Here is a 24,570-nt window from a genome sequence, read left to right as displayed (position 1 = left end):
GACGGTTTGTGTTTTTTGTCATCTTAAAAATATTACAACACAAAGAAAAATGATAACAGAGCTGTAAAAACAACCTTCACGAATATGAAATTCAAAGGACAACTACTGAAGCAAGGAAATAAACTCAAGGGAACGAAGGTGTACATCAATGAAAATCTGACGAAACAAAATGCAAGCATTGCATGGAAGGCACGCCAAATAAAAAAAGGAGGAAAAATTGTGAAGACTTGGACAAGAAACTGCAGGATTTACATCACACTACTGGGCGAAGAAGACGGAAAACCAATCCTCATCAAAACGATGGAAGACTTGGGAAAATACGAAGGATCCACCTAAACAACAACATTACTGATGGTAATCATGGATATGGACCCAGATCTATATAAACACTGGAAACAAAACTCACAGTGATTATTTTACGGAGACTGAATTAAATGTGGAAACCAAGAGTAAAAAAGGTCTGTCATTTATTCATTTTAATTGCTAGGTGGTGGGGTGATTAAGGATTACATTAAATTTAAATTCAAAGTGTTTATTGTCATATGTGCAGTTAGAAACACTTTTCCTGTACAATGAAATTACTACCTTGCTTATGAACTAAGATATAATACAATGAATTTACTACCTTGCTTATGAACTAAGATATAATAATGTGTTTACACAAGTTAAATCTAACAGTGGAAAATACAACACTGCCAATAGAACTAACAACAGCTGGATTAACCTTCATGTAGAGACAAAACAAGCTGCAAACTTGTGTGTCCAAAAGAGACATTCCCGAGTGGTGACATTATGGATGAAAAGGGAAAAAAAAACAAAAAAAAAACTTCCAAACAACTTCGAAAGAGGAACTATTCTTGAACTGGAGGAATGCTAACAACGTCTGGCAGGGAACAAGGCCAACACGAACAACGATAGAGACGAAGAGGAATAAAAACAAGACAACACTGACTACAGATGAGAATACACAAGAAAGGACTGTTCAGAACAACTCAAGAATGTTTGACCAGAGAGACATGTAAACCCATGTAAATTTGCGATGGTAAAACAGGGGACGGGACCCAGATAAGCAAACTGCTTCTCTCGTCTCCTTTTTCGGCATGTACAAAAAAAAATTTTTTTAATTTTGGAAATTGATATTTTTTTAAAATAAAACACAACACAATTTTAAACAACTGTATTCTATACATTCACTTTCTCAAATATAAATCAGTTTAAACAAAATGCAGTATAAAGAAAAGAAGAAAAATATATTTTTTTAAGTAATTAATAAAATTCAGTATGAAAATATCTGAGCTGGCACATCTTCTCACTTTGGTTACTATGTATTTGTAACATAGTAAAACAAACATGATTAAAAACTTTGGGGTCATTAGAAATTTGTGATATAAAAATGGGTGATCCAAAAAATGTTGGGAACCACTACACAAATATTCCTCCTGCTCTTTTTGTCCCTAGACATTGACCTTTTCTTTCAATTCTTTCATTGTAATATTGCACCAAACTCTTCAGTTGTACATAATCTTATTGGTAGGGCTGGGCGATGTGGACCAAAACTCATATTTCAATATTTTTTCTCAAAATGCCGACATACAATCTAAATGTCAATATTTTTAATTCAAATAAAGTCTTCCCAAAAAAACATTTCTGGGTTAAATTTGCTTATGCAAAATACCACGCAGACACATTTATTAAGAAACAGCTGCACAATATGTTCAACTTTTGGTCTTTTTCCTATAAGGAACAGCACGTGTGAGTGAGTTCTGTAGTGTGGCTTGTTTAGGGAAAGGTTTGGGTTAGGACGTACTCAGAAATCCATCTAACTCTGTTTTCATGCTGTTCTGAGAAGTAGTGATAGCAGTGTCTCCTTAAAGGAGTAATTTAATAGAAAATAAGCAATATATATATATATATATATATATATATATATATAGGCAATATTGTCATTTTCCATATCCATATCTTTTCGATTTGATTTTTGATTCATTTATTTATTCATCTCAAACATAAAACAGTATAAAGCAACGATTGCTTTATATTGCATTATTTCTTTGTTTGATTCTTTTGAGAAAATGTCTCATGAAACCTCCCTAAAATCTCATTTGACTGGTTGCCTCCTGCATTTAAGTACCGCTAGTTTTCCATCCATCCATTTTCTGACCCGCTTGTTCTTTTTTCAGGGTCGCGGGGACCGCTAGTTTTCTAAAGAAAAAGCACTTCTCGAGCTGCTGGTAAAGTTTTTCGGAGGCTTGATTTTCATCATGAGCAGCAATAGCCTGGCCCTGCGGGTAGCCAGATTACACAGGCCCATTAAGGAAAGGGAAATCAAATTAGGAGTCTCTGCAGTCACAATACATCGTGCCACTGCTGGAGGGGAAAGTGGTGATGTTACAACAACCTGAGTGTGTTGCTCCTGTGACCCTGACACCACCCAGGGACTACTTACTAACAATCACATTAAAGCTTCCGATCATTCAGGGATGTCTGATGTCTTGAAGGTGCTGAGTAGTAGGAAATAAATTTCAAAGCAAGTATTCATCTTTCCTTACTCAGCGGACATTACGCATACACTATGAGTTTTACACTCTCTGTGGCCAGTCAGCAAAAAATCAACGTCACTTCACTATTTAAGTAGTAAACACTCAAAGCATGTAAGAGTGAATGATGCAAATTGTTGTTGAATGACTTGAAGCTTCTTATGGACTTTCAACCTGCTGAGCGTAACAGATGTGACACACTCAGTAGTTATGGATAAATCCGGAACAGAATCAGACTAATCAGATGTGACATTTAGAATCAAATGACATGTTGAACAAGTTGCACAACATGTGCAGCCTCCAGCTTCGATTACATATTGCGGAGCAATTAACAACTAGTGGAAAAGGTTACAGCTGCTGCTTCTCTGAAATATCACAGGAACCAATGAAGGTATCGTATTTATGTACAAAACAATACATTAAACTATATTGGTTATTCAATTTGAGAAATTTAAGTATAAATGTAAAAAGTTTTTGCTTTCAGAAAAACACGCTCAAGTTCAGAATAAAAGCCAAGTATGAAGTGATTCTTTTCAATCATCAGCAGTGTTGCGGTCATGTCACAGTCACAGCTGTACTTACCTGCCACGATGGCAGTGCCGCGATGACGGCAGTTGACACGGACCATTGAGCACTCATCTCTTAACTACTTTCCCACCCTGGCAACACTTTGTGCCACGGCACTCATTACACGTGCAGACAGGGGAATCAGAGCAGCACTCAGTGTGATTACTCATTTCACTTGGCAGCTGTGTTTTGACATACACAAAAACAATCACACAGATGTGACGGGCAGTTATTTTTTTTTTTACCTACATCAGGGATGTGAGCAAAGATACAGGGAATGCTCTTGAATCTTCATTCGAACCGAAACCTGAATTTGGTTGCCACACAAAAACAGAAAGTCATTGGGTTTACAAAAATAAAGGAAAAAATATATACGTACAGTATATAAGATCTGGCAGCGTTAAGTTCAATTACATTTTTCAGTTACAATTACATTTACCCATGTTCAATTACAATTCAGTTATGATTGCAGTGACCAGCATTTTTTCCAATTACAATTAAACTACAATTATTTTCTATCCTCAGAAAGTCAATTACGATTACATTCTCAATTACTAAGTTAATTTACAAATAGGGATGTAACGATTCACTCAACTCCCGATACGATTCGATTCATGATACTGAGTTCACGATACGATTCTCTCACAATTTATTTGTACACAAATGACTGAAAAATATTCCTTTATTTTTTGAAATACTGTACCATTTTCCTTTTATTTTTCATTATCAAAAGAATCCTTTGATAAACTATTCAAAACAATGCAATTTAACTAAAAATAAATCTTGAATGAAATAAAATAAAGGAATAATACAAATGAAGCCTATTAATTTAAATTCTGGTTCTATAGTAGACAATGCAAAACTGCATCATAGTTTTTACTTTTTAAAAGTGCAACTGAAAATGTATTTTGTGCCTTAACAATTGGACTTAAAAAAAGTCTGCCCTGTATTTACGTCAGATATTTGTTTGGACCAGCACAGGGCGCTGGTAACACAGTGGTCGGTTGGCATGCAGATATTCATGCAGTGAAGAAGAGATGCTATGCTAGCAGACATAGCTAATAGAAAAACGTGACTTTTACAGATATTCAGGTAATATTACGATATTCTTTCGGTGCTAAAGGGGTAAGGAATCATTTATGAACATGTTTAAGAGTATAAGGCGGCCAAAAAGAAAGTAGTAGCAGATTCTGCCCGCCGCGTACACTGCTGGACAAGAGAAGGGATAAATATATAGCGCCCTCTGCTGTTTAAAAAAAGTACTGCGATTCAATTTTCAAAGTATCAATGTCAACGGCGATATTTATGAATCGATTTTTAACTGCCTTAATCGTTACATCCCTATTTACAAATAATGACAATTACTGACACAAATAAATAACATAGTAAAAGTTAACCTTCCTCTTGTGTTAGCTTTCTGTTAGCATCTCTTGTGATAACGCTAATATCTATCAATTAATTTCTTTCCTATCTGGTTAATATGTTAGACTTCCTTCCTATTTTAACAAGTGTTAACTACATACAGTATGTGAAGAACTGTTCATAGAACAGTAACATGGTTCCCTAGTTGTGCATAAAATTATAATTGACAATTTAATTATGATTACGACAGCAACAGCTTTTTAAAATTACCAATAATAATTATCCATTATAATTAAACCCAACCATGAGATCTAGTGATGCATCAAAATTCCTGCCACCGAAACATTTCTCACCCAAAAAAGCCGAATGAAACAGGGTGTTGTGATGGCGCGAGTGTGCTTGCTTGTAAACGGGCCGACTTGTCCGCGGACTCACGGAGCAGCTGTACTTCAATACATTTAAGCACTAAAGTATCTTCTGAGCAAAGTTGACAGACCACGTAAGTGTGTTATATGTTACTGTGTGTAACGACGAGGTGACGTTACACTTATGGACTGTTGTAATTTTAAAAAGGTAAATTGTAATACTGTGACAAACTGCAGTGTTTAATCAAATTAAGAAAACACATTTTGTTGTATTGGTTTAATGAATTTATTTGTCATGTAATCAGGAAGGCAGGTGGTGAAGCACATGGTTCAGGCCACAGGATTCATCTAGTGATAAACACAGAAAATACATTTCAGTTTAATTGATAAATAACTTAGCAGTGACATGAAAGATAAAACAATGACATGTTCTGGTATTCTGCATGTGATTGAAATGTGACCTTCAACAAAGCTTACCTGTGCATGCTCTCTTCCTCTTTCTTGAGGTGTTCGGGTAAAATAATTCCCTGGGGCTTTGGACACCTTTTTATAGTTCCAGGTGGGAGAGACCAAGCAGAGACTAGGAACAGGGGAGCTTGATGTTTGTAACTCAATGTAAATATGTAGTTTAATAATTTAAGGGATGTAAATAAGATTAATGATATTAAAACAGTGTTATTGTTTGTGATGGTGTCTGTTAGGAATTGTTTGTGTAAATATTTATGTTGTACTTTTAATGTGCAAATTAAATGTCACCCCATGCTTGGTACAGGCTTATTAGTGGTGCACCTGTATATAGGGACCTTCATTCTGTTCAGTAGAGAGTTGATTGGAGATTGAAGTAGTACACTGTGCTTGTGGTGTAAATTAAAAATAAACTGATGCATCAAAACCTGGAGCCTGTTTTCCTCATTGACTGCCTCCACTGCTACGGTTGCTCTTTGACACTGTGTCATGTTGCCAATGTAGTTACGTGTAGCCCTCTGTTAACATGGACCCCAACACGGCACGTGCATTGATAGCATCTGGTTTCAGAGTCTATCAGCGCACGTTTCTCAGAGATCCTCTGGACTTCATCACGACTGTACTTGGTCTGCGTTATAAAAATCATTACTTGAATGGGATTCAAATTAAACCAGTGTGGACAAGAAATGATGTAGTGTAGTGCCCGTAGAAAGTATGTATACTTTCTACGGGCACTACAGTGGGAGGTTCAGTAGCTTTTACATGGATAGCCAAATGAGATTGTGTACGTGAATCGTCAGGGACATTTAGGTTTGATGTGAAATGTGTAGAGTGATAACTATCGTGTTTCCATATATTTTGGCTTTTAGCAAGGACACTGTAGGGAGTTGAATCCCACCAATTCTGATTTCAGTTTGTTGTCTTCGTGGATCCGGATCTCCTCAGACCGGAACAGACTCGGCCCGCGCTCGTTTAGTGTCACTAATCCACAACAGTCAGTTTAGATGCACACAGAATTTGTAAAACATTTATGAAATTCCTTGCTTTTATAGACAATTTATTAAGGGTATCAATGCAGTCCAAAAAAATCCGACATCACAGCCTTGAATCAAGCAGCAGCCATGCGCACGTTCCGCAAGCAACAGTCACTGTTGAGGTAGGATCAGTGTTCTAATGTTCTAATATTCCAATGTTCCAAAATGGGTGGGGCATGGGGGTGGGCTCTGACTAGGTAAGGCCAATGTTCTAATGTTCTAATGTTCTAACTGATGACATCATTACTGTAGAGCTAGGACTGATGACATCATCAAGCTAGGACTGATGACATCATCACTGAGTCCGTCGACTCAGAAGGTGGGGCGTCCAAACAAATCCGACGTTGCACACCCTTGAACCACGCAGCAGGGAAACTTAGTTACTTTTAAAGTGACACCACTAGTTTTCCCACAACCTTAAGGCCATGATGCAGTTGGCTGGACACCATGTGCCATAACAGCCAAAACACGTTTGCGGCACACACAGCCCAAGAAGATAAAATGTCTACCCCCAATTCTCTGTCCACACAGTCTTGCTTCTAATACTCACATGTGTGTGTCTGCTAAAACTTTGCTTGCGACTAATTAGAATAAATTAAACTGATAAATAGTACTACTCTTGTCATCTGTACTCAGAGCTGTTCAATCAAAAGACCTGGGAAGAAGGTAGAGAAAAACCTTAGGCATTCTTTTTCTAATTTTATTTACGTTTTTTTTTTTTTTTTTTTTTTTAGTATAATTTTAATCAGAAAAGAAATAGTTCTTGATTAAAACTATGGACACAATGATTAATAATAAACATAACAGTAGCAGAGCCTCTTCTCTGAAGTTTGTAATGTAGCAAAATGATCACATAGAGAATTTCAAATTTTAAATTGCCCAATCATATTTATGTTTTACAATCTTTTAAGTGATTTTGTTGCTCTGATATTTTTTGTGATTTAATTTAAAATATATATATTTCACTGGGGGGCTGGTAGATAAATTACACTTTTTTTTTTTTATTGTTGCCTTACTTTGGACAAAGTCCAATTGGAGGTACAACTTTTCCCATCGTACGTATAGAGCTGAAGGTGCTAACTGCTAACAGAGAAACAGCTAATCATACTAGCATATACGATGATTTTAGAAAATACAATTCCCAAAATAAGATCACATTTATTGTCATTGTATAAGGGAAAACCCTAACCCTAAGAACGCGCTTCTTCATAGATGGAATTCCAGTGAGTTACACACAAGGGATTACCGGCAGATAAGTTTCATTTTAGGGTTGTTTATCCAACATATTATAATTAATAGAAGATCCATTTTGAGTTGTCTTTCACTTTCATCAACAGGATCGGTCTAATGACCCCCACAAAGGTTCCTACTACATAAGAGAGAGGAGAAAGAAATGAGGAGGATGATGAATAGTAGCCCAGCTGGTCCTGTTAGCTGCAATTAGCCCGTCTGAAGTCCCACAATTATGCAGCAATAGGCTGACACTCACAAAGCCTCAGCGCTGCAGCTGAATCAATAGATAATTGCAATAATTATCATCCCGTCATTTGTTGCCACGTCTGACACTTCCAGAAAGGAAGATGGGAATTGGATAAACACAGAGAGGTGAATGGCAGAAAGGTATTGCCCCTTAAAGTGCCTCACTTCAAACAAAAGGTTCACTATACCTGGAATAAGTAATATGGGGTTCAGATCCATGATGACAATGAGTCATCTGTACAAGATGGTTAGAGAAAAGACTTCTTCTGCAGGTGAGCTTACGTGAACAGATCCGGAGGGCTGCGTCATCATTTGTGAATCTTGAAAACGGATCACTTATGAAGTTATTGTCTTCATACAAAAGTGTCCTTTTGTCTTTGAAACCTCTGTGATGTTACCATCAAAGCAAAACGGTGTCCATTGATGTGGAACCTTCTCAGTAAAAACAAAATTATTAAAAAATAAAATTATTTTTATTTTCATTTTTGTAGTTTTTGTTTTCACATTGTCAACCACTGTGAAGTAACAGGAAAAAAGCCTTAAAAAATAAAGCCATAAATTTAAAATTCTGAACAGTAATAATACTGTTATTTTTTTCTAATAATTTTAGGATTGTAATATTTTATGTTGTGTTTTGTTTTAGGATTACTATCCCAGTGTTTCCTTGCAGAGAGCCCTCTGCACTGGGGGCTGTGATGGGCTCTGGCTCCAGTGGTGCTGTCCGTCTCGTGGCCCTCAGTGATGGTGAATAGCTCCTGCTGCTTTGCTGAACTGGGGGCTCTGTCCCGGCGCCCTGTTCCCCCGGTGTCCTGCTCCTGGTGCAGACGGCTCCTTGTGATGTCTCTTTACCTAGATCTTCTCTACCCAGACATGTGCCATTGTCCTTCTTTTAACGTGTGTGTCTGTGTGCGGTGGGTGGGGTTTGTACAGGGTGGGTATGTTTAAAAGCACTTTGAATTGCATCTCTCTGCATGAAAATTGCATGAAAAGTGTTTTTTTTTATAAATACATATTGATTGATTGATATCATTTAAGTTTAATCGAGACACAAATATTTGATTTGATTTATTACTTTATTTCAATCACGTAAATGACAATTTAAAAATAGCATCTTTTACATGTTTTACATTTAAATGAACGAAAAGGAGAAGAAATAAAAACGTATCTAATCCTATCCCTTTATTTTTTTTTTTCTGGATTCCCTAACTTAAACATTAACAAAGTCTCAATCTACTAACACTTTAAAAACTAGTGTGAATAAATAATCAATGCAATGTAATACTCACACAGAAACCATGCAGTAATCATTTTTTTACATGTTTATCAAACACTTAAACTGACTGTAAAAATGATGTTTAAAAACACCACACAATGACATATTTTTTTCTTCTTTTCTGCATATGCTGTCAAAGGTCAACACTACAAGAAGTCCAATCTTTTTAAGACAATAATGCATGTTTTGTTATTGCAATTAAATAAATGAATTGATTTTATTGCATAATTGTGACCATCACCAGCTCTTCCTAAGGAAAGGTAAGAAACACTTTATTTTTATGGAAGATATATAAAAAGAGAGAGCAGTGTTGCACCTAGGGGGGAAGGGAACAGGGAAGAGGGAGTCGCAGGGTAGGAAATGAAGGGGTGGGGAAGAGTTTCATGTTTTAAAGTGAGAATGAGATGTGATGTTGTGCATTATGTGCTTATTGTGTCGTGTAATCGGTTCAGCCAGTCTGGCAACAAGTGTGGAGAAATTGAATTGTGACACAGCACCCAGCTTAATCATAATTATCATCATTAATTATTAATTTTTTCTAATATATTTATATATATATTAGAAAAAATTAATAATTAATGATGATAATTATGATTATGTTTATGATGGGTATATATATATATATATATATACAGTATATATATAGACACAAATATAAATTAGAGTGATAGCTTTTTATTTTGGATGATTACAAATACCAGTGTTACCAATAGAAACCTGACTACTGCTTGAAACATTGGTCTCATGTATTTATAGATTATAGATTTGTATCCATATTTGTTCCTTTTTTTATTATTATTAGTAAATCCAGAATAACATTATTTCTGTAAAAGTAGTTATTTCTTGGGTTTAAATATAATAAACATAATTTTTACTCGATTTTATCCAGGGTTCACTCTGTCTGTGGCAGTTATGTTTGATTTGATTCAAATGCACTAAAGTACAAAACTGACTGACGAAACGAAGCATGACATTGATTATTATTTTCCCTTTTCTTGGATATTGTTTGGCTGTTTGGACGTTTTATGACTTCCAAGAAAGGTCAACATATGGAGACATAACATCTTGATGAACTTCCTTTTGAAAGGCACTTCCATCATCCATAAATAGACTGTGAAACAAGTAGAAAGTCTTTTACATCACCGACTACTTTCTTCATCTTTTGATCTTCAGACCAATTCTGTCTTTCCAATAAAGGGAAGAACCAGCAGTTCCCATGCCTTGGGCGATATACGTCAGTACTCTTTCACATTTTCACTTTGTGTGTTCAGGTTAAGGTGAGAGACCCATGGTTGGCCTATAATCTACCTCCTCTGCATCCTCATTGCTGCTGTGGCAGCATGTGGCCAAGGCTCCAGCAGTAATCCTTTTACCTCCTCCTGCCTGTGGGCGCACTACATCATTCACAATCACGTTAACCACCCAAACCGTCTGACAAAAGCAGTTCAGATACACTTGATGTGGTTGTTTCCACCGACAGAGTGGCCAAGGCAGCAGGGAAATGTGTTGTCCTTTCCCCCCACGTTGTGCATAACATGTGTTTCTACCCTCCATGATCAAATCTAATTTGTGAGGAGCTGTGGAGATTGGATTGAGCTGATAAAGTGACTTAATTTTCCACGGCTGACTTTTCTCTTGTCTAACCTTTGTATAAACCCTGGGGTCAAAGCTTATAATTGTTGTGCAAGGATGTCTACAGTGAACCCACAGCTTCAGATTGTCTAAATGTTGATTACACAAATAAATACCCACAATAAATGTCTGAATATAAGAGGTTCACAGCCAGAATTTTGCAGCATAGTCTGGATAAAGTTTTAAAAACACACAATGAAATAAATAAATATGGACCACAAAACATTATATTTTTCTCATTCCGTACCGACTCATCTGTTCTAGTGGAATCTGTCCAGAAACAATCACAGGAGGCATAAACACACACTGATCCACTTCGAGGACAGTTCAGATCGGTGGTGTCAAACATGCGGCAAGTGGGCTAGAACAGGCCCGCTAGAGGGTGAACACCGGTCCAGATATAAGAAAGTAATAAAAAATTAAACTGCACTATCTATCTCAATATTTCAAGCATAAAATTGTTGAAAATGCAGTTATTTAAATTCATTTTAAAAAAAATTGAATGATGTGTTGTAAAAGGTATTATTAAATGTTATTATCTTAATAATGTCTCAATACTTCAAACAATCTTTCCACTTAAATAAAGGAGCAAATTTAGAATTCCATTTAGTGTAAATCAACGCCCAAGGGCGTTCTTATGAAAAGACAACAAAAAAAGCTCAAAACTTGCAGCAACAACAACAACAACAACAACAACAACATCACAAATAAGAATAAATTGACTAAACTGATGTGTTATGGTCAGGTTATTCATATGAACATATTGACAATTATCATTTAAATATTCCTACACTGCAATAATGTTGAAAATAATCGTGCAACCCTAGTAAAATGAGTGCTTCCTATATATGTTTTCTGATGTGAACAGCAAAGCAGCAGATAAATAAACCCTGGGCTGATTCTGGTACGTTCTGACCAGATTGATGCGTGTGAGATTGACGTCACACACTGCAAACAAATGATCCCATAAAAAGAGGAAAGCTGTGTGTTGTAAAGAAGAGAGCTCTCAGCAGTGTGCGGAGTGCAAAGGAACCGCAGAGATTTCACTTTTACGCACGAAAAGTCCAGAGAGAGGGAGAGAGAGAAACTTTTTAAGTGCAAAGATGCCACTTTCAAGCAGCTCCACGTCCTCTACAAAGAGCATCCGCAGGGCAGCATCCGAGCTGGAGAGATCCGACTCCATCACGGTAGGACCACCTGACATGATGCCTATTTATCTCTGGGGAAGTGATTAAAACCGACAAAACTAAGTAATGGAACTCTTTGGCGCGCAAAGGAAATGAAAGTTTAGCAATATATATTTAATCTATTTGAAATATTAAAACCTAGATGTAATATACTCATTCTGTTCTTATAACTCACACAAGCCCATATAATTGGTTTAAGCTGAGACTTTGCCTTTTAAGCTTTGTTTCATGCGCATTTGGGGATGGGGTAAAACAGGATAAAATAAAAGTAGTATAGCAGCCTTACCTTCCATCATTCCCGTGCCAATATCTGTCAGTAGATTATTATTATTATTCACCATCTTTTTAAAATGGTCGTTTTCCCAACAGTCTCAGAGATTCATGGGCAGACGCCAAAGCTTGATCGAGGACGCGCGGAAGGAGCGCGAGGCGGCGGCAGCAGCGGCGGAGGCGGCGGAGGCCACTGAGCAGATCGTGTTCGAGGAGGAGGATGGAAAAGCTCTCCTCAACATCTTCTTCACTCTCAGGGGATCCAAGACCACTGCGCTGTCAAGGACCCTCAAAGTGTTTGAGGTAATAAAAACTTCACTTTTACCTGATCATGAAAAACTCTTTTTTTGAAGAAAGTTTTCCAATTTTTACACAACAGCATGACAGGCTGCATTTGACCTTAGCCAATTATAGACGTTAAAGTGCAGTTTTCCCTCATCTTCTAGTGCAGTGTTTCTCAAATGGGGTACGTGTACCCCCAGTGGTACGCGATGGCACTACATGAGGTACTTGAGAAAGAAAGTGGGAAATTAACAATGAAAGTATTAAAGAAGGGGGTATTATAATGATTATTTTAATTAAAAATGATAAACATAACTGTTTATGTTTATCATAATATTTATCATGATTTTGATTAGCACATGAACTGAAAACACAGGGGTCAGTCTTGGTCCAACACCAGGTTGGAGATGACTGGAAATGATAAAAAACTATAAAAGTAAATATTTAATTCCAGTTATTTATAAAAATGAGATTTTTTTAAAATTAGCATTATCACTCTTTCATGAGCTTGTTTTGCTCATATGTTTGTTTTTCCACAGTATTCTGAGCAAAATGTTATAGTTTGACAAAAAGGGCAAGGGCGCAAATCCCATGGTAAACAAAAATTTAAAAAATGAGCAATAGAGTAACCCCTTATTTTACTTTAAAATACAAGTCACGCTGCTTAAAAACTCATTGTTTAACACATTTTAGCAATTGAAATATTCTACCCCCCAACTAAAATCAACAGTTTTTACATATATTTTTAAGTCTTTCAAGTCTTCGCTTTCTCCGGCCTTCCACCCCCTCCCCCCCCCCCCCCCTTCATGCTGCTGGAAGGTGTCGAGAAGCGCCACTGGCTGCATGCCGCACCCCCAATTTGCTGGAAATTCCCCCCCCCTTCACCTGGCCACCACCCCCGACATCCCTCTCCCAGACCCACTACCCACCTGCCCACATGCTATGGTTTTGTGTCTTGTAAATGTTGTGTCTTTTGGTTTCTGTCGCAATGTTGCTGAAGAGTTTTTTCATGATTCCAAACTCTGCCCCTCCCTACAAGGGCCTTTTGGTTTTTACTTCTTTTTTTTTTACCCCTTCTTCTTACCCATTGTTCTTATCCCACTTCACATCTCAACATGATGGTGCTGAAAATGGCAGCCGTGGCGTGTTGATCAGTGTTGAATACTGGCTATGTAGTTCATTCATAGACTTGTAGCTACACATTCATACCAAAACATTTTTCATCTACTAAAGTTTTGTATATTTCTAAGTTTTGTGGCATATTCATTTGCACTTTATAATTTGTGTAAAGGTTTGTGTATTCTTTAGCTTTAGTTTAACACATATTCTGAGAGAAAAAAGTATAGGCTTTATTTTTTTTTAGAACCACTATTCTAGTGTAACACATTTGTTGAAATTTGTATTATGAACCTATAATTGATTGATCGATAAAGGTTATTGTATTCTGCAGAAATCTGAAAACCAGCCTAAGTAATTATAAACAGGGTTTAATTTTTCATAGAGTAAACGTTTGTTTGACCACTTTTTATTGGCGTTGCAATCGATTCAGATTTCCCAAATCGATTTGATTCGTGATTCAATTCGGCCATGGATGTTTCAGTCATATTCAGTTTTATGGTAAATGGACTAGATTTTACATAGCGCTTTATCCCCACACTGAAGCAGTCTCAAAGCGCTTTACATATCAGCTCATTCACCCAATCACTCTCACATTCACACACCAGTGGGACAGGACTGCCATGCAAGGTGCTAGTCGACCACTGGGAGCAACTTAGGGTTCAGTGTCTTGCCCAAGGACACTTCGACACATAGTCAGGTACTGGGATCGAACCCCCAACCTCTCGATCAGAAGATGACCCACTACCACCTGAGCCACGGTCGCCCATGTATGTGAATATGGGAAAGATTCTCAGATATCTAATACTGTAAATAGTAAGGTACTCCAATTTTGTGCTGTATAAAAAATCCATGTTTACAATAAGAAATGAGCCCACAGCAATGTATATTACACTGTAAAAAATACGTATTAAATTATTGATTTTAGGAGCTTATAAATCGATTTCAGCCATTGAACGAAAGATGGATTTAAATCCATAAATCCATTTTTATACCCAGTCCTAATTGTTAATATACAGTATAATAATCTTCTTTACCTCATTTTATCCTTTTTTAACGTTATTATAGTGTTAGATCAGAAAATACCTCCATAATCATACCTGTCAATCACAGATTTAGGCCCTGCTCACTGGGGGCCACCAGCAGGACTTGAACGCACAACCTTTTACAATGTGAGGCAGCCACTCTAACCACTGAACCACTAATGGAATCTATTTTTAAATCTAAAAATTAGTGCTACAGTGGGTTTTTAAAGATCATAAATTGGACTTAATCACTCAATCCTTTTATGCTACATTTACATATTTGGGTCTCGACTGCATTTTCAGACATTTGAATCTAAGATCCACCACCTGGAGACTCGGCCCTGCCGGAAGCTGAAGGACAACCTGGAGGGTCTGGAGTACTTTGTTCGCTGTGAGGTTCACCTCTCAGACGTCAGCACCCTAATCAGCTCCGTCAAAAGGAACGCAGAGGACGTCAAAACCACGAAAGAAATCAAATGTGATTCCTATTAAATCTTTTGGTAAAATGAATTCATTATTTTTATGTTTCACAAACTGAAAATACTGTAATTTCTTTGTTTGTTTGTTTTCTGCACCAGTTCACTGGTTCCCTAAGAAAATAGCAGATCTGGACAGATGTCATCATTTGGTCACAAAATTTGATCCAGACCTGGACCAAGACCATCCTGTAAGTATAAAGCAGAGTCCTCGTGTGTTGTGACAGAAAATGTGATCAGAGCTTGTTATATTTGATTTGAACAGGGCTTCACAGACCCTGTTTACAGACAGAGGAGGAAGATGATTGGCGACATTGCCTTTGGATACAAACAGTGAGATAAACTCATTTACAAACCCCTTTACATTAGCAATCCTACAAAATATTAGGCATTTTCCCTATTCCTTTTAAATGTGAAGATATCTTTTTCTTCAGTGGTCAAACAATTACCAGAGTGGAGTACACAGAGGAGGAGATTAATACGTGGTAAGGTCTTCTCTAACTTTGTTTTTGATCATGAATAATTGGTACAAAATCAGAGTTTCTAATCAGAATCAGAATCACATATATCTTATTTATCCCAGCCAGGGGGAAATTACTTTCTTTTTTATTTTTTTTTTACAGACGCTCCAGAATATGTTTAATGAAAAGAAGAAACACTAAAACATAGAAAAGGAAATGTACATAATTAAATAGGGATTAAATAGGCCTACAAGTGCACACCTCCATGGGGAATTATTAATAAATAATAACAATGATAATAAAAGTAAAAATAGAAAACCAATGATTTGCTTTCTGTGTATATGAAATTCCGCTTTTATTTATCAAACATTAAATGTTTCTGTTGAGTACGACTTACTTGACCTTGGCAGATATTTTGATAAACTTGTCACAGACGGAAAGATGCTTTTAAATCAGTGGCAGTTTATGCTCGTCTGAGCATGAAATGCTTCACTGGCTTGGGAGGAAAAAAAACGGATTTTACATGGACAGTTAACAGAAGTGTATTGATTTCTATTATTTGAATTTTTCCAAGATGGTTTAGAAGCAGGCGTGTGCATTGCCTTGAATCTGACGAGACGATACTAGTCACGATTTGCATGTCACGTTACGATACTAAACAATAAGATATACAATAAGATATACAAATACAAATTTCCCCATTACATGTACAAAATTTAATTTCATTTTTTTTAAACTTGCGAGAACATATAAATGGTAACTCACTGTAATTTAACTACCAATAGCAAAAGCAAGCGGTATGTTTATCAAACAGTCAAATTACATGTTTCTAAACAGTATCACTTTTGCTTCTACATCAGATTCTGATTCTGATAAGTTCTAATATTCGTAAAAAAAAAAAAAAAAAAAGTTAACCATCTATAACAATGTTTTATGAAAATAAAACATAGCTAAAATGCATTGAGGAGTAAGGTTTAACAAGGTCAGATGTGGTTCACTGACTAGTGACCAGGCATTTACATGCTATACATGCTATACATATGTTAGTGCAATTAAATAGTATTTTAGTAAAAAAAACATGGTTAAAAAAATTGGATCAATACAATAATCACACGGTGAAATAAAGCGATATATTGCCTAATCGATTTTTTCTTACACCCTTATTAAGAAGCTTCTTTCAAGATTTAAGGTTCAGTTAGATGTTGAAAAAACAATGAAACATTAGAACAACAAAAGAATAATTATGCAAACTATAATTCAGAATAATAATGTAGTTTATTAGAACACTAAATTTGAATAAAAATACTTCAAATGAGTTAAAATGTGGTTGAGGTTTTGCCAGGTCACATACTACATACTAGGTCACAATTAAGCTATGAAAGAAAATCCAAGTTTTTATTCGGTTTCCTCTCTGATTAGGCGAGAAGTCTATTCAACTCTGAGGGACTTGTACAGTACCCACGCCTGCAGTGAATACCTCGAGGCCTTTCGTCTGCTGGAAAGGCATTGTGGGTACAGTCCAGACAACATTCCTCAGTTAGAGGACGTGTCATGCTTCCTCAGAGGTGAGCATATTCATAAAAATAAGAAGCACTTTCTTCATTGTTTGGCTGTTCTACTCCATTTGTTTTTTTGTCTTGACTCACACAGAGCGCACTGGCTTTCTGCTGCGTCCTGTGGCAGGTTTGCTCTCAGCCAGGGACTTTCTGGCCAGTTTGGCCTTCAGGGTGTTCCAGTGCACCCAGTACATACGACACGCCTCTTCGCCTATGCACTCCCCAGAGCCGTGAGTGTTCACTAACCTTTGCAGAGTCACACAAGTGTGTTTTTTTTAAATTTAGAAACGTGACGAAAAACCATCCTTTTTCACCAACTCTCACCTTTGATAATAAAAATATAGCAGCATGTGTTTGATTACAACTGATATGCCTCATCTGGATTTGACCGTTCTGCTGGACATGGATTTTGTGTTTGTTTTTTATGGATCCTCATTAGCAGTAGCTGTTCTTCCTGGGGTCTACATCACAGACTATATGTACATGCATGACAGTTGCAAAGTACAACAAACAGTTTGCATGTTCTCACTTTTCTTGTGTTGTTTTTATCTGATTACTTTCCTCCAACAATTTGAAAACCATAATGTTATGTTATTTGTTGGCATGTTCGATATTAGCTTTTTGATGATATTGTCCAACGCTAAATTTTTGATTTCTGATATATACACAGAACCCCTCCCCACCTCCCTATTTTTAGGTCACATTATTTATATCACCATGGAAACAATAGGTGAAGAATACTTTTAATTTGATGCCACAATGAATGTATCCCACAAATAAACATCATCAGTGCTAAGTAAGAATACCTATTGAACTTAAGTTATGGAAACAGTGCCATATTTGTTTTTATAATGTTTTGTCAAACAACATCACATATCGATACAGTATTTCATTATCAGTGGAAAAACCAATACAGATGTCAATCGATATCACATTTTATGGCTAATATGGAACAATAATATATAATATCGTCCAACTCTAGTTATTAAGAGTCTCTAAATTGGTTATAGGTGTGAATGCGCTTGTAAATATTCAATAGATATTCCCAGATATTCACCTGTATCTCATTGAATTAGAATATGATTGAAACGTTGATTTATTTCAGTTATTTAATTCAAAATGGAAATTTGATGCAACCTAAAGATAAATTCTACACAGGGTGGCGTATTTAAGGCATTCATTTAAAAAGGTATATATATATATGTGTGTATGTGTGTGTGTGTGTATGTGTGTGTCTTGATGATTATTGTTAATAATAACCCAAAATGCAGTTTCTGAGACAATTTGAAAAGTGTAACAATATCCAATATGGACTGGGACTAGAGTTAATGCTGACAATATTCAGGACACAGGCTTAGACTGTCACGTACCTTCTGTCAAACTATTCCTGAACCCGGGTAGAGGAGAGAAAGGACTGGACTCTTGCTAAGTGGCCCAAAGTCATCTTTTTAGATGAGAGTACATTTTTCATGTCACTTGGAAATCAAGGCCTCAGAAAGGCACAGAATCCAAGCTGCTCAGTTTCTCTTAGTGATGGTTTAGGGAGCCATGCCCTCTGCTGGTAATGCATTTTATTTAAAAAGTGCCTTTCAGGCCATCCAAGGACTCTATTAGGCAGAATTAAAAAATATGCAGTATATGCATATGATTTAACTTTCCAGCAGCACTTATCCCCTGCCCACACTGCTAGAGGCACCAGTACTGTGACATTTTATATCCCTGTGCTGCTTGATTGGCCAAAAAAAATAAAAAACCTCACCTGACCTGAACCAAAAATAGAGAATCTACAGGCTGTTGTCAAGACAAAGATAAGAGGCACCAAATCTAATAATGCAGATGAGCTGAGGGCGGCTATCAAAGCAACTTGGGCTTTAATAACACCTCAGCACTGCCACAGGCTGGTTGCCTGCATGACACGCTGCATGAAGAACTTGTGTATTAATGTATTTTTCTATGATAATAGATTTTGGGTTTTCATTTATTAAAAGCCATACATATCAATATTTTAAAATGTAATGCCTGAAATGCATCATCGTGTGTGGAATGAATTTATGTAATAAAATACTACAGTTTCTCTTTATGAATAAAAGCAGTCATACAATTAACTTTTTAGTGATATTGTAATTCACTGAGATGCAATTTTGAGGAGATTTTTGCTACAAATGAAGACGGAATAGAATAATTAACTATAGCATTCATTTATAGTGAGCTATTGTTTTAAAACTGCATGCGTCTCAAGCAGAAATTTGTGTTTGTCTTTAGGGACTGTGTTCATGAGCTCTTGGGTCACGTTCCCATGCTGGCTGATCGCACTTTTGCCCAGTTTTCCCAGGTATTTACCCAAGGATTTCATAGTACATCTAGGGCTGGGCAATATATCGAGATATAACATATATCAAGTTTTCTATTTTGGTGTTATAGAAAATTACAATATATTTTTTATTTTACAGCTTATTTTGTATTAGTTTTAGGAGTCGCTGCTTTTGCTACTTCTCAGAACAGCATGAAAAGCACAGTTCGATGGATCACTGAGTGTGTCCTAACCAAGACTTTTCCCTAAATAAGACACACTACAGAACTCACTCACACGTGCTGTCTCTTAGAGGAGAAAAAGCCAAAAGTGGCACATATTGTGCAGCTGTTTGTTAATAAATGTGCCTGTGTGGAATTTTGCATCAGTAAATTTAGCCCAGAATTGTCTTTCTGGTAAGACTTAGAAGATTTATATTGTGTATTACCATTTTGAGAAAAAATATTGAGATATGAGTTTTGGTCTATATCGCCCAGCCCTAGGTACATAATTTTCTATCTGTCATTACATTTTGTGGCATGTTAGTTTGTGTCTGTGCTCTCTACAGAACCTTGGTCTTGCATCCCTGGGGGCTTCAGATAAAGACATTGAAAAGTTGTCCACAGTAAGACACTGTATAAAAATACATCATTAAATAAGATGCCTTATTTCGGTTGTTCCAAACTTATTTGCCCACTTCCTGATGTGATGTGTGATTTTTGAATTGTTACTCCCTCTAGTTTCACTTTTCTTTGTGTGTTTCCCATAAGTTGTACTGGTTCACTGTGGAGTATGGTTTATGTAAACAAAATGGTGAGGTGAGGGCTTATGGGGCGGGGCTGCTTTCCTCCTATGGCGAACTTGTGGTGAGTTAAGTTTCAGCGTGTTTCATGTTCTTTATTTCAAGCTAGATTCATGTCTAATACAACACATACATCCAACCCATCCATCAGCTCATTGGCTGCTTTGTGATTTACTCCCAGCACTCTCTGTCGGATGAACCGGAGGTTAGGGAATTCGATCCAGAGACCGCAGCCGTGCAGCCATATCAAGATCAGGACTACCAGCCTGTCTACTTTGTTTCTGAGAGTTTTTCAGACGCAAAGGAGAAATTCAGGTACTTTATTTTCCCCATTAAGTAAATGAGACATGCACAAATAAATAAATAAATAAATAAATAGAAAGACAAAAAAAGACAAAAGTGTTAGAAGTTAAGGGATTGTGTAAGGACAAGGTCATAGAAGAGCCAGCCAACCTCTGGAGGCCACAGACTATTGTAGGTCAACCACAGCAGCCAGAAGACAGATGTTACTAATGCAGCTAAGGTAAAAGGCAAGAGTTTGACTTGGCAAACAATCCATGTACCCTTCGTTCGTTGGTTATTTCATTTCAAAACCAAATTAAAAATATAAAAAACAGATTTGTTAATATTAATTTAAAAAAAACAGAAACAGGAAACAGAAAAAACCAAACAAGCAGCGTTTTTCTGTTTTAAAATTAAATCTGGTTCTGTTTGTGTGACATTTGGATATTTACGGGGAAACTAGGACAAGAACTTCACGTTTTAATTTCACCACACAGAACAACTGACAGACGGACTTTTACTCTGCTGCGTTTGATAAAAATGATCTTGTATCATGTTGTCCACCTCACCCTGATGGCAGAGGTGTAACTTGTGTGTCGATGATGTTTCGTTAAAGAGTTATTGATGCTGGAAATCCGAATTTGTGAATATCTGCCAACTTTACCAAACAGTGTTACGGTCCAAATAGTATCCAGATAAACTGGTGACTGGGCGGACTTTTGCTCCCGGTCCGGACATAAAAAGAAGCAATGCATAAGTCACATTACTGGTGAATTGAAATGTTATTAAAACATAAATAAATCAAAACCAAAAAATGGATGTGACGTAAAACATGCACATAAAATGTGAAACCAGAGGTGGTGTACTTGATCTACTGGTGCTCCTTGTTTCTTGTGATCAACTTCCGTGTGTGTTGACGGCTGCTGTTAGCGGTTTTTATAACGTGCAAAATAAAATATTTTACTGCCCTCAAAAAAGCTGTAATTGTTTTTAAAAAAGTGTCAAATGGTAGAAGTTCTAACATCTATTGTTCCTCACACCAGCCTCACAGTTGATAGTCAGTCACCAGTTTATTTCGATACTATTTGGACCGTAACACTACGAAACAAAACATAAATGTGAGCAGCTTTTTACGAGCTAAAACATCCACAGACTGAATGAAAATATGAGCAGGACCAGAAAACTGCTGAAATAAATCCTAAACAGTCCTATTGTGTGAGGAGATCTGGTCCAGGACCTGAGGAGGGAAACAAGGTACAGCAGACTTCAGTTCTCACTCAAATTTCCCCGTAAATATCCAAATGTCGTACAAACAGAACAAGTTTTTTTTTTTTTTTTTAAACAGAAAAACACTGCTTATCTGGTTTTCGGTTTTTCTGTATTTCTGTTTTGGTTTTAAATCAGTAAAACAAAATAACCACACAGTTTATTTGTTAGTTTTATTTGGTTTTAAAACGGAATAAGCAAAGAACGAAGGGTACACGGATCTCAAACACATCAAATGTTTCCTTTTCGCTCTTAGAATATATAAACATGAATAGAAAATACATGAAATATGACGTAAAGTAGGCTACATGCGAATTGAATACATTATCTGATGAAGAATCAATTTTTGAATTGAAATGGGTTTTTTTGTTGGAAAAAGAGAAAGTTTCTTTGAACCAATTTAAATATTTAGACTTCCAAATGTTCAAAGTCGACCTCCGTTTAGGTCTCACTTTGGTAGATGTATGACCTGTTTTCACCCTAAATTCCCACCAGAGCATATGTAGCTGGGATCAAGCGTCCCTTCTCAGTCAAGTACGACCCGTACACGAGCAGTGTGGAAGTCCTGGACAATCCTTTGAAAATCCAAGGAGGCCTGGAGGGTCTGAAAGACGAGCTGAAGGTGCTGACAGACGCCATCGGTGTTCTGTCATGATGACACAGCAGCGTGTGTGACTAACCTTTCTCTATGCTTAACTCATGTGAAGACACCAGTGTTTCATTTTTTTGTGCTGTACTTCCAGTATGACGCTGAATTTTGTCCTGTCGTGGTGGTGGAGTAGGTGACAAGATTGCAGGCGTAAAATCTCAAAAAGCAGCAAAGGTTCTAAAGGCATTTAACACCTCACTGGGTGTTGAATGTGTGATAAAAAATGTAAAAAAAAAATAAAAAAAAAACACACCAAAATAAATAGAATATTCATCATGAATGTATTTAAAAAGGTTTTAGTGGTTGATACAGCCTCTACTGATATATTTAAAATCAAAGAATAAATATAAGAAAACAAAGTAGATGGATAAAGAATGTATTTTCTTTAGAGATAAATGTCTGAAGTCTGAGGTTTTTTTCATGTCACCAAAGTTATGTTGTCTTCTTGCAGTGAATTTCTTGTGCTTTTTGTCCAGCCATTCAAATACTTGAAAAATACTTTCCATGTAAGCAAATGTACATTAAAATGGAGCAAAAAATCATAATAAAGAATTGCAAAAGATGTTGCACAGCTTCTTTTTTTTTTTTTTTGCCATGTTTTATTAGATATTGTCCAATAAAATCAAACAATAACCACACATTTGACATTTTCCACAATGTCTGATAAAACTCAGGGAATTAAATAATATTCATTACTTCATAATATATATATATATATATATAAAAAATTAGATAAAAACCTGCAGGCCTGAAGGCTTTTAGAAGCAAGTATGGACATCTCTGGTATATAATATCAATCAATCAATCAATCTTTTATTTGTATAGCGCCAAATCATAACCAATGGTATCTCAAGACACTTTACAGTAGAGCAGTCTTAAGGACGGACTCTTCATTTTATGGAAACACACATATGCATATATATATATATATATATATATACGTATATACACATACATATGTATCCCACACCCAACATGAATTCATCATGGCGGCAAGAAAAACCTTCTGTTAAGCAGCAGGAACCTTGTGTGGATCCCATTCCTATGATGAACAGCCATCCACGTTATGCTGTGTTGGGTGTGTGCAGAGGAAAGGGTGGAGACAGAGTTGTTGAGACTCTGTAACTCCACACTGAGGATCCCACGGACCTGCAAGACAAAAGCCAGAAGGAGTACAGGAGCAAACACACAAGGGAAGAAGCAGACATAGAGGGAGTGTTCGAGAGAGGAATGGGACCCTCTCCGGTCTCTCTCTAACCTAATTGACCTCTCTCTTAACGCCCTCTCCAACCTCTCTCCAACCGAGCATGCCAGACCCCCCCACCGGCAGTCTATGCCTATTGCATCTTAACTATGAGCTATGAGCTGGTTCCTAACTAAAAGCTTTACCAAAGAGGAATGTTTTGAGCCTAACCTTAAAGGTAGAGAGGGTGTCTGCCCCCCGAACCGTGGTTGGTAGATGGTTCCAGAGAAGTGGGGCCTGATAACTGAAAGCTCTTCCTCCTATACTACTTTTAGAGATGAATGGAACAACGAGTAGTCCAGCATTTTGAGAGTGTAGTGCTCTGGGGGGATTGTATGGCACTACAAGCTCCTTGAGATAGACTGGTGCCTGTCCATTTAGGGCTTTATAAGTGAGAAGAAGAATCTTGAATTCTATTCTATATTTTATGGGAAGCCAATGCAGAGAGGCTAATACAGGAGTAATGTGATCTCTTCTCCTAGTTTTAGTCAGTACACGTGCTGCAGCATTTTGAACCAGCTGAAGTGTCTTAAGCGACTTGCTCGGGCAGCCTGCTAAAAGAGAATTACAATAATCCAGTCGAGAGGTAACAAAAGCATGGACTAGCTTTTCAGCGTCGCTCTGAGACAGGATAGATCTGATTTTAGCAATGTTACGGAGATGAAAGAAGGCAGATCTTGAAGTTTGTTTTATGTGAGAGTTGAAGGATAAATCCTGATCAAATAGAACCCCAAGGTTTCTAACAGTTGTGCTTCGTGCCAGAGTAATGCCATCTAGGGCAGTTAGGCTAGCATAGGTTTCTCTAAGGTGTCGTGGGCCCAGTACAATGACCTCAGTCTTGTCTGAGTTAAGAAGAAGAAAATTTTGGTCCATCCAGGCCCTAATGTTCTTTAGACAGGCCTCAAGTTTAGATAGCTGATTTGTCTCACCTGGCTTCATTGATACATACAG

At 36.9% G+C, this 24,570-nt stretch overlaps 1 protein-coding gene across 2 annotated transcripts; it reads left to right on the top strand.

Annotated features, from left to right (window-relative positions):
- Positions 1 to 11,713: 11,713 nt before the first annotated feature.
- Positions 11,714 to 22,902, top strand: th (tyrosine hydroxylase). Of its 2 annotated transcripts, XM_028449278.1 has the most exons (13): positions 11,714 to 11,901; positions 12,271 to 12,474; positions 14,898 to 15,072; positions 15,173 to 15,261; positions 15,336 to 15,403; positions 15,505 to 15,555; positions 16,951 to 17,096; positions 17,182 to 17,317; positions 19,350 to 19,419; positions 19,946 to 20,002; positions 20,148 to 20,243; positions 20,361 to 20,494; positions 22,223 to 22,902. In XM_028449278.1, the coding sequence occupies exons 1-13, from the start codon at positions 11,818 to 11,820 to the stop codon at positions 22,380 to 22,382; spliced, it is 1,470 nt and encodes a 489-aa protein (XP_028305079.1). In that variant the 5' UTR covers positions 11,714 to 11,817; the 3' UTR covers positions 22,383 to 22,902. The 2 variants fall into 2 exon arrangements, with proteins under 2 accessions (XP_028305079.1, XP_028305080.1); XM_028449279.1 differs by lacking the exons at positions 19,946 to 20,002; positions 20,148 to 20,243.
- Positions 22,903 to 24,570: the final 1,668 nt, after the last annotated feature.

The sequence above is a fragment of the Gouania willdenowi genome, chromosome 6, assembly GCF_900634775.1.
Source record: "Gouania willdenowi chromosome 6, fGouWil2.1, whole genome shotgun sequence".
In the NCBI taxonomy this organism is placed as follows: Eukaryota; Metazoa; Chordata; class Actinopteri; order Blenniiformes; family Gobiesocidae; genus Gouania; species Gouania willdenowi.
Note: the sequence above shows the minus strand (reverse complement) of the source record. Positions and strands in the feature narration are given on the sequence as shown.